At 31.6% G+C, this 13,631-nt stretch overlaps 3 protein-coding genes across 6 annotated transcripts; 2 read left to right on the plus strand and 1 right to left on the minus strand.

The window, feature by feature from the left end:
* The first annotated feature begins 526 nt into the window (after nt 1–526).
* LOC136350369 (R3H domain-containing protein 4-like) lies at nt 527–2,593 on the plus strand. Its single transcript, XM_066301962.1, has 4 exons — nt 527–924; nt 975–1,135; nt 1,189–1,623; nt 1,676–2,593. Exons 1-4 carry the CDS (start codon nt 845–847, stop codon nt 1,786–1,788), a joined length of 789 nt encoding a protein of 262 aa, XP_066158059.1. The 5' UTR covers nt 527–844; the 3' UTR covers nt 1,789–2,593.
* On the minus strand, nt 2,582–5,731 carry Tbc1d22 (TBC1 domain family member 22). 3 transcript variants are annotated; one of them, XM_066301959.1, is made up of 4 exons: nt 4,616–4,810; nt 4,161–4,294; nt 3,089–4,021; nt 2,582–3,029 (listed from the first exon to the last, which is right to left on the minus strand). In XM_066301959.1, exons 1-4 carry the CDS (start codon nt 4,675–4,677, stop codon nt 2,917–2,919), a joined length of 1,242 nt encoding a protein of 413 aa, XP_066158056.1. In that variant the 5' UTR covers nt 4,678–4,810; the 3' UTR covers nt 2,582–2,916. The 3 variants fall into 3 exon arrangements, with proteins under 3 accessions (XP_066158056.1, XP_066158055.1, XP_066158054.1); XM_066301958.1 differs by lacking the exon at nt 4,616–4,810 and adding an exon at nt 5,522–5,731 and having other exon boundaries at nt 2,582–4,021; XM_066301957.1 differs by having other exon boundaries at nt 2,582–4,021.
* LOC136350366 (tetratricopeptide repeat protein 39B-like) lies at nt 4,956–13,479 on the plus strand. 2 transcript variants are annotated; one of them, XM_066301955.1, is made up of 11 exons: nt 4,956–5,168; nt 7,650–7,689; nt 7,746–7,855; nt 9,520–9,551; nt 9,602–9,703; nt 9,902–10,243; nt 11,524–11,689; nt 11,744–12,072; nt 12,125–12,286; nt 12,354–12,815; nt 12,871–13,479. In XM_066301955.1, the coding sequence occupies exons 2-11, from the start codon at nt 7,677–7,679 to the stop codon at nt 12,968–12,970; spliced, it is 1,818 nt and encodes a 605-aa protein (XP_066158052.1). In that variant the 5' UTR covers nt 4,956–5,168; nt 7,650–7,676; the 3' UTR covers nt 12,971–13,479. The 2 variants fall into 2 exon arrangements, with proteins under 2 accessions (XP_066158052.1, XP_066158053.1); XM_066301956.1 differs by lacking the exon at nt 7,650–7,689.
* Nucleotides 13,480–13,631: the final 152 nt, after the last annotated feature.

Genomic DNA, 13,631 nt, shown 5'->3' on the forward strand with positions numbered 1-13,631 from the left:
AAGCGAGTTTTAACTTGGTTTTTAAATTATTTTACCCATATGGGTAAAAAAAATTCCAAAGTTTGCAATTTCACCAAGCTGACGACTGCCAGCGACCTCTATTAACATCCTCATAAAATATAGTCTATAATAAAACTGCCTGCTTGTAACCTCACATGTCACATGTAACCGCACAACAGTGAGGACTGAAATTGACTGCATTGCCAGATTCTCCCAATGTTTCTCAAACCTAGATAAATTATTTTTAAAAAATCAATTATATACATTTTACAGAGAACTATTTTTAATGCTATACCCTCAAAAATTATATTACTTTTTATTGCTTTAAATTTATTTAAAAATGTTAAACAGAGTGTATCGACTAAAGCGCTTTCTCTTAGCTTTGTAATAAAATTAAAGAAAATAGGCTACACGTCGACAACAGCGCTTTTCTTTGACAACTACCTATGATATAGGATAGGAATTCTGGGAATTTCTTTTTTTTTACGACGTTGCCAATATCAGTAAAAAATTGTGGAAATTCCCAAGACAGTTTTGACGTCTTAACAAGTAAAGCAGTAGATACCAATTAAAAATTCACAAAAATTCCCCTTGTCCAAAACTGCTTGAAAAACAAACAATAAAATAATTATTGAAATAACCATTTTTCGCAAAGTTGTTGTTCCTAGATTGTCAATATCAATCATTGTCAACTATACACTGGCTAATTTCGTAAAATCAGAATCCATCTTCTGTTTATTTTTACAGATATTTCATCATATTGATATTGTGCAACATTTTTAAATCCAAATTACTTTCTGCAATTTGTCTGTAAGCCAATAATTGATTCTCCCAATTTCTTGATATGACAGTTATCAAAGGTAATAATAAGTCTTATTTCACAAGGCCTGGTTCTGCTCAAGTATCAGATTCTGAATCCCTACAGTAAGTATTATTTGAAAGGTTGCTTGAATTGCTTGAAATTTTCCAAACAGCTTAGGCAGCGCCTCAGCTAGTGATGCAGAATCTCTGAGTAATGAGCCAGTTGGCCCCAGTCGTTTGTTTCATACATTAGTTCCTAAAACCAATCAGTCAGAAGAGCCTGTTAATCTAAAAAGGTCATCAGGAAAAAGGAAAGTGCGACGATATCAAAACCGTAAGTTTAGATTTTAAATTAGTAAGTGTTTAATAGTAAACCATCAATTAAAGGATGTCTTTTACAAACATTGTTAGAAGAAGAGGATGAAAGTTCTTTAGTTATAATAAATTCACATAAGAGCCCCTTTGCTAGACTTTTGGAGGATACTAGTGCCATGAAATATTGGAATAATTTTATTGAAAAATCAGACCAAGAACAGGCAGACATCATTAATGCATTTTCACAGCAGTATCACAAAGAAAAGTCAAAGTCAGATATTGTAATACAAAATAATAAACCTCCCCTAGGCAGGGTTTCTTCTCTTGTAAAGAGAACTCTTAAAACCAAAAAGAATCTATCAATGGAATCTGTTCAAAACTGTGAGATTGAGATGCTTGAATTCTTTGAAGCATCTCCTCAAGATGTATATGTTAAATCTCCAACTAGTAGTTTTGACAGGTTATTACTGAAAGCAATTGCTCATTATCATGGCCTTCAAATTAAGTGTAAGTACTTTTTGATGTTATATGATTATTATCAAAGATTGATATTATTTAGGTGTTGCTCCCTCAGGTGAGAATTTGAAGCCTTGTATTGAAATTTTTAACATGAAAGAAAAGTGGGTTCCTGCAAACTGCTTCCTAACAGATTTTATCCATCAACTAAGATGAAGTTTTATTTCTTTAAAATTTTAAATCACACACATCATAAGTTTTAAATTTAGAACATTTTTTTTGCTTGTAGTTTGTACTTTACTTAAAAAATGTTACCATTTATGTTGCTTTAGGTGTGTATTTATACAGAATGTTTTCAATCCATATATTAGGTAATATTTACCTGTACATAAGTGATTAAAATCTCAAAACGCCAATTTGCTGTGCAATAACTTCCAGCTCCTAAAGATAATACTTAATATTGTCATATGCGCATGTATTTTTAAACTCTTGTAGTAGCAGCTTGCTTATATGTGTCTATAATATATTATGTCTAATTCATTATAGTCCTAGTTGAGTAAGGTAGGTGAGTTAATAACTGTGGTAGACTAAAACAGGTAATGTGTATTTGCTAGGGAGTTAACACACAATGACTGAAGGATATATTTTTTTTAACAAGTATTTAAATTTGGACTTAAGTTAAATTATTATGAAATTAACATGATATTAGACATAAAACGTTGCAAAGCATGCTTACTGAGATTTTATTCCATTGACCCGTTTATGCATTTGCTCACAAAGTAGCTCGGCCCGAAACTGATTAGTCTCATAAAATTTTGCATTAAGCATTTAGCAAATAAATAACTATTCTACTTCTATAGTCAACTCTTGACAGAAGTGACAATATGCAGTGTGAAAAAAGTGCACTTCTTTGATGTGAAGTTTTTCATCTTTTGAAATAAAAAAATGCTATGTTTAACCTCCTTTTAGATTGTAAAGCACTTATATTTGGTAGAAGGCAAAATAAATCTTATAAAACATTTTCTGTCTTTTATTGATAAAGTGATCCTGGAAAATATTGAATGTCGTCAAACATGTTAAATAAGAGATTTGTTGAGGTGTAAATTAATTTATCACTGAATATATAATATAAAAATATGTGAAGTCATGTATTTACATTTAACAAATAACATACCTTAAAATTTAAATTACAAAAAATTCAGGAAAACTACTCAAAATAAATTCCACTTTACTCAACTATCGCCACTATTTGTGGTGGTAGTGTTACATGTCAAATGGTTTGGTGCATCTGCAAACATAACTTTCAATTTGTATGCTTCCGCCACTAAAAGACTTATTTGAGAACTAGTCCAAGTCCGAGTAGGCAAATTTTGAAGGAGCAACAAAAGTCCTTGGAAGTCTTTTTGCCTCATTAACTCTTCCTTCCAGTATAATAAAAATGCTGCGCATACATATAACTGAAATGTGGCAAATGAATCATTTTCGGACAAGTAAGTGTCCCACAAACGAATCGTACACCTTAAGGGCAATTCCCTCGTAAGTAAGTTGTTCAACCATCGAAATGAGAATTGTAAGTAACTGACATTATGCTGCTTGAGATGTTTGTGGAGAGTTTCGTCTACACGCTTTATTAATTCTTCAAGTTGTAAAACTTTTTTCTGAATTCCAATTTGGGCAAAAACGTAATTATCTTGAATGCCATCCAAAAACTTTGATAAACACCAAAATGAATCAGCTTCGATAATTTTACGCTGTTCCTCTGTTATACCATCTACTGAGAAATTTTCAAAAGGTTTGTTATCAAGGATAAATTCCTGCAGAAATACTACAAAAAATGGTGTAACTAAATCATTTATGCCCTGAACATAACCCGATGCAGGATGTCTAATAGACCAAATAAACAGAATCCTCTCAAACATAATTTGAACAGTTTTTTGTTGGAATAGGGATATAGTAGGATTCATCCTTGGCACATCAATATTAATTTGATGTTGAATATCACGATTGACTTCATCATGTTCTGTATAATAATATTTCTCCACCAATGTCCAATAATCCTGCCTTTTTCTTTCAAGTACGCCATCTCGTCTTTCTAAATTAATAGGCAGATAACCTGACAAGAGTCTCCAGGTAATACCTCTCACTTTCACTGGAATACCTGACCAACTTAATTTACATAAATCTTGTAATGAAGGTGGGTTTACTAAGAGAGCCTCGAACCTTTCCAATTTTGATTCAGTGTCTTCTTCTTGGGGTGGATTGGAACAATGCATTTGTAAAGGTCTACCTGGAATCCTACTGATTCTTACTATTTCATTATCACGAATTATATGTGGAGAATTATCAATCATATTTTCAGTTATTGACCTTTTCAATTCAGTCGTATTTCTATGAGAATTTAAGACATTTAATGCTGCAGACTGGGAAACTTTTTTTGATATTTTGGTATCTGGAAAAAAAATAGGAATGTTACAAAAAAAACTACAGATCCAAAAATAGGTATCTTCATTTACTACCATCAGTTTAATTTATGATGTTTACAGCTCTGTATAAAAGATAAATTACTGTGATAAAACCAGGTAACTTACTCTTTAATCCAGAACAAAACTCATCGTCATCCATTGCCCAAGCATCACTTACAGAGGCCTGAAAGTCTTGGAATGACGTAGAGCTTTGAGGTTTACTTTTGGTGCTGCTTTTGCCTTCGTGCTTTGGGCTTGGTCTACCAGGAAAATATATATTTTTGCTTAATTTCCAGTTATTATAATTATGGTACTATGTCAAGTTATATCTATTTAATAGATGTATGGATTAATTAGAACACATATTTGTACCAAGTCTTCAAATAAATTCACATTCAGTGTTTTTGAGGTATATTAAAGGGTATTGCTTGAATGTAATATACTCTACTAATTCTCTCAAGAATTTTATTAAACAAAAATTGACATTGAACCGAAGGGCTTTGGAAACATGTATGCGAATAGGTGTGTGATTACCTATGACAAGTAGGTAATTGACTACATAGCTATGAGAAAACTCATACCTTCCAGGAACATTTTTAATGTTTTTCTTCCAGAAAGAAGCTTTATCATGTTCCCCTTCCATCGCTGAGTTACTAAATTTCAAAAATTTGATGTAAAGATGCCATAGCTTTTGAAATTTCGGTTAAATGAGTAGTTCAGCAAAAAATTACCAACAAAACAGCTAAAGCAAATATCTTATTTTAAGGTTATGTCATGTCGGGTTTGATTGGCTGTAGACTTTGACAGGGAAGTCTACCGACTCGCATGATGTGTCATGTCCACAAATTACCATCATCAGAGGAAAGAATCGCAACACTCACCCCTACTCAAGACTTTCATGTGGAATTACTTACCAGTTCATTAACAATCCCTATGTAGGGCATTTTTGGACATGCTATAAAGATAATAAATATAGGTCTTATAGGAAAAATCAGAACACACATAAACTAAAAAATGTAGAGTCAAAATTTTTATTCCTAGAGTTGTAAGCGAACAATCAATCTGCTCTGTTCCAGTAGGTTAAAAAGATGGATCAAACGACAGTGCCATAGGATGTACTGCGGCAAGAAATAGGTAAAATAAAATAATTCTTAATTAATTTTTCGTCCTTAATTATTAAAATAGTTAATTAATTTAATATTAAACTTTTTCTCTTGCTTTTTTATGACTGTCGTTTGATAATGATTCCAGTGAAGTATAGATTTTCTCAATGTTTACAATTTCCTATTTATACAATCAGCCCCTTAATGCCAGGCAACCAGAAATAATAGTCTTGTTAATATATCCTCTGTATTTTTAATCTTAAATAGTGACTAAATTAAACTTATATTTACTTGAAGTTAAAGGTATTATCAAAAGATACTTAGAAAATGCTACTTAAATGTAAAAATAATCATATGTGTGTGTAATGGGTTCTCTATTTATACTTCAATTCTAAAAATCATCGATATGGCGAAGGTGCTGGTCCAACACAATTTATTTCGAAATACCGGGGACTTACAAAACGGTCATAAATATGTGTACACACTAAGGTTGTAAACTACTTCATTATGACACGAACGTCAAGTTTAAATTCTAAACCGCATAGCTCTAAGGAACCTAAGACGTGATGGTAATAAGTACTTTACAAGCACGGTGTATCTACCATTTATACGGTTAAACCGACCTTCATTAAGTATACATTAAATCCAAAACACGAAAAGACAACGCGTTCTGAATCATAACATCAATGGTGACGTTTCATTTGACATTCTCTTCCATGGCAACCACAAATACTATGACATGAGGGTTATTAAATTTTATTATAGTCATTTTCTTCATTAGCTCGCTAGATAAATAGTTTTAAAACTATTTGGAGAAAAAAGACGAGAATACGTATTTTCTTTCTATACTTAGCAATGGTGGCTTTTAAAAATATTAGTGGTGAAAATTAATTATACTATGGTTTTGAGAAAAAGAATTATCTGTGCAGCAAGTATGCCTTAAAATTAAAGTATTTAGATTAGTATGTGTTATGAGAATAATTATTTTTTAATATATTTTCTAATTTTATTTCTCCATGCTTAAGTTTAATGAAATGGTGAAGGTGCTGGACGACGTCAATCTATTATGAAATACCGGGGATTTCCAAAAAAATCATAAAATTATTTAGATTGGGTTTTTTCACGAGAAAATGAGCTCATCAGAAATTTGAAAACCGAAATAAATTATTTACCTCCACACAGGCAATAATAAGTCATTGTTTTACACATTTTCATATAGAGAGTAAGTTATTTCGCTGCTCAAATTAAAACGCATGCCACCTACTTATATTACGTAATTAAATTTAGTCGATTTTATATTCATTGACAGGCAGATAGTAACAAGTTGGAGTACGAGTATTGTTGATTGTATGATGAGTTTAGCTCTATAATCATTATTTCAAAGTTTTGTTCTAATGGCAGCAAAATATTTTTATATATGCCTACACTGAAAAGCTTACTCACTGAATTTTATTTAATCAATTAGTAACGATTTAATGAAAGTTATTAGGTATACCTATAAATTTAGAGATCGAAAATAAATAGATCATTATTTATTTACTTTTAATTATGTATCTAGGTATGGATATGATATAAATTAAGACGAGCGAATCCATAAAAAAAGGGATATCTTGAAGATTTCAGTCCAGTACACTATTAGAGGCAAGTCCTGAACTAAAAAACATGAACATTAAATATTTTTATGTTACATCTTTCATCCCGTTATGAACTACTAATAAAATTCCATTACAATAGAGTTAAGTAGGTATCTATCTTTGTATACTTTTACTGCCAATGCGTTAAATTATAATTATCTATTCACATCTAGTTGAATTTCAACATAGGTAATTAGGTAAAATGTGATTCCGACGATAATACAAAGGTATCCTGTTATATTAAGAAATTGGATAAATGTTTGGTATATGCCTCACTTGATTTTATTGTTACCATCTTAATTTTGAAAATTTTCTATTGTGTTATTTATCAAATAATTGAAGTACTAATTATTAAAATTTATTTGAGAGGTCAGACTATTTTAACACTAATTGCAGATCAATTAGGCAAACTTATTAACTATAATGAATTGGACCGTAATAACACTATGGAAAAAACCATCTTGGGATTCAATTTTACCATGTTGTAACGTGACCTGAAAAATACTTAACATTTTTTATTAAATGAAATATTAATGAAAATAAATAATTGACAGAGGGTGCATTATTATATGCACATTTATTTATAAAATTTGAATTTCTCAAAAATTTGAGTTGTGATTTATACCTCCTCATTAGGTCAGGAGAAATGAAGACAGGCAAGTTTAATAGATTTATTCTATATAGGAGAAAGTATCAATCGAGGTCCGCTTTCCTTTCGTTTACTAAAAGCTGCACATTACTACATTGAGTTTGGATCACCACACTTCGAGTGTGTGTCGGCTATTTGTGGTAGTCGCGGTGGAAGGTCGGTGGTTTGCTTAATAACATTACTTTTTACACGCGTTTAGCTCAGTGATAATACGAATCTCTCTGATTAGGTGGAAGAATATCTATCTCTTTTTAACATGACATCAACTTGTAAGTGTCTTGAGATTAGTTTCAAGCGGTATCGATATTATCGTTATTATTTTTAGTGACTCTTCCAGTGAGAGTGGCTAAAATTATGGAGCGTCCTGTGGAAAATAACGCGTACGATAATGGAGAGGACGACGGGCAAGAAGAAAATGATAATGATTCTGAGGAGGTAAGTGAGAAACACTAAATCCTTGATCTGACAAACAAATTGTAAGCTTCTAGTGATAATTTAAGAGAAAGCTGCATTCGCAGTAATAATAATAAGGAAGTACAAATTAGCATTAGTATTTTCTCCTTAGGGTTTCCAGAAAAATATACCCGATATTTGATGATATACGATAAGTATATATATGTATGTATTATATACTTTTCGTCCTATTCTGGACGATAGTGTCGTCCTGGAGATTTCAGGAAATATTTAATGCTACACCTGGAATTTTAGCTCGCACAGCAAATTTAAATTTCTGTATGCGTATTTCTCATGAGGTAAAATATTATGCAAGAAAAAGATGATTTATTAGGGACCATCCTTCATTTTTTAGAAGCTTTTAATATAGCCTCCTTCTGCCTAGTCATAATGTTAAATATATGTTACGCATAACTTAACACTGTCCTTTGAAAGTGTCCTTAGACCCCGACAAGCGAATAACCTTATAAACATGATAAAACAACAAAATGTTAAACTTGAGACGTAACATTCACTTTTTCGTTGCCAAACTGTAAATTTCGTAATTGGCAAGTAATTTCAAGTTCAAGTCTTAAAATTAGGTCATATTAATGCATTCAATGTCATCAATTCAACTAATTATAAGTTTGAGGACGTCTGCACGGTTACACATAAGTACCAACACTTTTTAAATGTTTAAACAATACAAATTGAAATCTCTAGTTTTGAGAGATAAATTTTGTCGTAGAAACAAAAGTATACTTATATTGCTATTTTTGGCTTGTTAATGGTCCATTGTTCATTCGCAAGAAAATTATTAATTACCAGACGTTTCCACTCAGTAACTGTTAGTTATGAGTTATGATTAATTCTTTTTATTTATCAGATTATAAGAATTTGGGTGTTTTCTTGCACAAAAGAAGTTATTTGCCTATAAAAATAATGAATTATCTTATCAAACATATAGACCTTCCACATACTATATGCTATTGACACAAAATATAAGAGACATATATTTATGATTAATAAAAAAATAAATAAGAAGTTATTTAATTTCTTATTAATCATAAGTATATGTTAAAATAATATTGGAAATATTTTTCATAGTTAATAAATATTAACTGATTAACAAAATATTGAAAGACAAACTACCCTTCTGTATCTCCTCGACCCCTTTTTCTACCCTTCTCTTTCCTTTTCAGCATTGTAGAAGTATTCTGGTCCAAAAGTGGATTCCCCAACATTTGATCGTTCAGTAGCGGCGGTAATAGTAATCTCGTTTTAGTGCTTCATCTCAAGATGGTACTCATAATTTGCTCCTCTTTATCGCATCACTAAATCTATTGTTGTAATAGTAAAAACTGAAAGCTTCAACATATATATATTAATATTCTCCCTTGCACGAAAACACCTGCAACATATTTCGATTGTTGAAGGTCTAATGTAAATGTATCTTATGAACTTGAATTTCTAAATTATGAATGATTAAAACTCGATTTTTGGAATTTGATGTTAATGTGATCAAGTTTGGTTTGCACCAAGAAATCTTTAGCTAAAAGCAATTTTTTATTGAATTAATTTGGGCTGACCTTACGTATTATGAAATAAAAGAAAAAAATTAATATTTATCGTGAAAAAGCTACACTAAAATATTTCTTTTTGTTTAGTTTGAAGACGCCAATGAATTCGCTTCAGACCTGTAAGTATAATTTGTAAGCAAAACTAAAAAAATAAAAATAATTTTATCAGGGAAGACATGACCTTAGGTAAAGCCCTTGAAGAAGCCAAGAAAGCAATCTTCTACTTCTTCAATAATCAGTTCACAGAAGCTAAACAACTAATGTCTCCTTAGTAAGTACCTTATTACATCAAAAAACATCTTTTTGGTTAAATTATGTATCATTAAGATTTATACTGTGTCTAGTCTGACTTGTTGACGCAACTCGAGCTGTATAAACTTATTCTGTAGACCATTATTTCATTTCCATTGCTCAATATTTTTAGCCACAAATCGATGGCAATTTAATCGCAATGCAAAATAACTTGCAGCGCAAATTCTTCTGTGTACCATGCCCTGGGACATGCAATATTCTTATTTTTGGAAGCAATTTTGACAGTGGAACCTGCGTCTATCAGAGCTGCTGCCAAAGCCCTAAAACATGCCCTGACAGTATGCAACAGATTTAGGAAGAAAAATACTATTGGAGAATCTTTAGGTAAAATGGTTAAAAAGAACCATTATGAGCAGTTTACTGACTTGGAGGCTCATGCCGAACTTTGTTACGCCGAATGCTTGCTTTTAAAGTCAATGCTTACTTTTATGGAAGATGAAACATTGAGCAGTTTTATTAAGGCTGGAATTAAGATTCGATCATGCTTTAATTCATACAAGTGAGTATATAAAACATTATAAATGCAGTAGTTATTTCATTTTAAATTACCTAAGCAAAATTGTATTTATGTCATTTACAAACTCGTCAAGCATAATTTCCATTAATTGGGGTGACAATATTTATAATAGCAATAATTAGTGACCCTGAGTTCGTTAGATGGAGTTTTTCATCACCTGTTTGTATCAAATTGTAATGAACATGTTTTTTTTTTGTGTTTTAGTCAAGCTTCCTAATGAATATTTCATATACATATCCGTATCATCAGGTCGTAATTATTGGTCTTTGGACTTCCTTTTTTGTTATATTAAATTCATCGTAAAACCGAAGGTTGACTGCAAGTTGAGCACTTTGCATTTGACCACAATCGGTAAAATTATTATTAATAACAGCTTTAATCATCATTTTTTTTACATATATAGCAATCATAAGTGTCTCAAGGCAGAAAAAACTGTTCAATGTGCGTTATACAAATACTGTTGGTATTTATTAAGTAGCACTTCTTTACTTATTTCGACATATAATCATAGAAAGCTGAATTTAACGTTCGTTCAGAGTGTTAAAACTAATTTGTGATTTAATAAGAATTTTATAAATGAAGATATATATTAGACTAATCAATAAGGATACGTTTTGAGAATAAAACCATTACAAATTGGCTTAAAAGACATTTCGGTTCGTCCTATGGGCGATTCTCCGCAATTCCAACATGGCGTAGCCTACGTATACTTTGAAAAGTTTATTAGATAATGGAGTTTGGAATATTTTACAGTTTAGGGAGTTTTAATTTTCTAGTATTTGATAGGGAAAAAACTGTTTGTAGAGAAGATCAGAGATGTCGACTTCCTCCACGACCATTTACCTCGCGACACTATGAATGTATACTAAAACACACCAGCGATCTGCCTCTCTGTGAATTCTTTCCTACCCTAGTTACCAAAAGATCTATGACATAGACGGTTTTGAAATGTTTAAACACATGGCATTATTGAAACTTTCAATAAGTAATGTTTATATTTTAAATTTCGCCAGATGTCTCAAAATGTAGATCCATGAAATGTGAAAAACATATCAAAAATTATCTCCCCACAATTTCTCTCCACTACAATTTTTTTCTCATAATTACCAAACTTTTCATAAATAGATGTTACTATTTTTTAAATGTACCCCTACCTTGAGGAGTCTCTATTATACATCGCCGAATATTATGCAGCACATACATTGACTTATGATGATAAGTGTGCTGCACATTTATATATGTACATGCTTGTGTGTTTATAGAGAGTGTCAGCAAATAGTAAACAAAAGAAAATGGCAAGATGAGGACTCAAAGCTACATTTCGAAAGCGGCGTGAAAATGGGCATCGGCACTTTTAACCTAATGATTTCCATGCTACCAGCAAAAATCATCAAACTGTTGGAGTTCATTGGTTTTCAGGGCAACAAGGTAATTAGTAACGCCACACTTACTAAACTGCATTTCGTGTATTCTTAATTTTAGGACCAGGGTCTCAATGATTTAATTGAGGGATACCAGCTAAATGGCATTCGCCAAATCCTGTGTATGATGACTCTTTTGGGGTACAACCTAATAGTAATGCACGTCCTAAGCCATCGAGAAGGAGATATAGCCATTTGCCAGGACATCCTGGATAAACAGCTGAAAAAGCATCCTGATGGGGTTTGGTTTTTATTCTTCCAAGGCAGATTAGAGTTTATGAAGGGGAATTTAACTGAAAGTATTAAATACTATACTTTGTCATGGAAATCCCAGGATATTTGGTCGCAATTTCATCATATTTGTTTTTGGGAGCTTCTTTGGGTTCATTGGTAAGTTTCCAGTAGTTGTTTGCTATGGATTATATGTTATTTCTGATTTTAGCCTCAAATGTGAATGGAGGCAAGCGCATAAATTCATATCTATTTTAACAAAAGAAAGCAAATGGTCGAAATGTCTTTACATGTATCAAAAAGCCGCAGTTATGATTATGATGAGAGAGGAGCTTAGTTTCGAAGAAAAGACGGAATTAGAAAACTTAATGCGGTATTTACCTATCTTCAAACTCTTCAAAAAAATAACACACAAAAAATACACAATTGAAATCTTTCAGGGATCTTCCAAAGTACAAACAAAGGATAGCAGGCAAATCGTTGCCGATGGAGAAATTCGCAATAAAAAAGGCGGAGCGGTTTTTTGGCCAGAAGAAACGTCTATTAATTCCAGTAATTGAACTCATGTTCCTGTGGAACCTTCTAAAAATAATGAAGAACTATGAAATAGCCAAAGGAGTTATGTCTTTAATAGAAACAGCCGAAACTGAGGTTGAAACAAATATAAAGCCTTCTAAATACGACAACGATAATAAGGCTGTGGTGTACTTACTTAAAGGTGCATGTCTAAGACATATGGGAGCACCAAATCAAGCTATAAGTTATTTTGAGAAAACTATAAGTTTGCACAGGGATATAGTAGAAGACCATTATGTGGTTCCTTATGCTATTGTAGAGTTAGCTTTGGTAGAATGGAGTTTGGGAAACAAAGAGAAAGCTTTGTTAGCGTTAGAAGATGCCAGGTAAAAACTTTTTTAGTAATTAAATTATAACATTGATTAAAAAAATATATTGCAGAAAGAATTATACCAGTTACTCTTGTGAGTCGAGATTACATTTTAGGATACATGCCGCAACAACTGAATTAAAAGTTGAGTTAAAAAAATCAAAGAATTAAACAACCGTAAATTCCTAAACTAAATATGTTTACAAACCGCCTTAATAGATTATATGTATGGGCAACTAATTAGAAGCTTGTTAACACTATTTATATGTTTATATAGTGGCATAGAAACATACAATGTTGCACCTTGCATTCGATCTTTATTCTGAGCCTAGACTCTGGTAAAAAAATATTACGCAGGAAGAAAAAAAATGAACACCTTGCCTATACTGCACTAACCGAAATCTTGCCCTAAGAGGATGTGCTGCGATCAGAGTAAACTGCAACGGATATTTTGGCCAGATATCATTATACGAAAATAATTACAGCACTCCATATTTATTAGCTTTGTTATAAACAGATCTATACTTATTCATTTGGTCCCTGGAGGACATTCTTATTAATTTAATCAGGTATTGATACCACCCAAGATTGTACTATATGTCTTACCAAGGAACTCTATTATTAGTAATTAAAAAATGATAATGGAGAAAATGGCAGAAATATTGAAAAGTTATTTTTTACTTGTGTTTTATTTGTGTGGTCACTCTTTGATTATTAGACTTATTTGTGTTTTGGTAACTTGGCATAATTGCCATACATTTTCTTTATAATAGATTGTTGAAAACTTTTAGCTATTTCTGTACCTTAAGTCTTTTAATGAAACGTTGGTCAC

The sequence above is a fragment of the Euwallacea fornicatus genome, chromosome 3, assembly GCF_040115645.1.
Source record: "Euwallacea fornicatus isolate EFF26 chromosome 3, ASM4011564v1, whole genome shotgun sequence".
Classification (NCBI taxonomy): domain Eukaryota; kingdom Metazoa; phylum Arthropoda; class Insecta; order Coleoptera; family Curculionidae; genus Euwallacea; species Euwallacea fornicatus.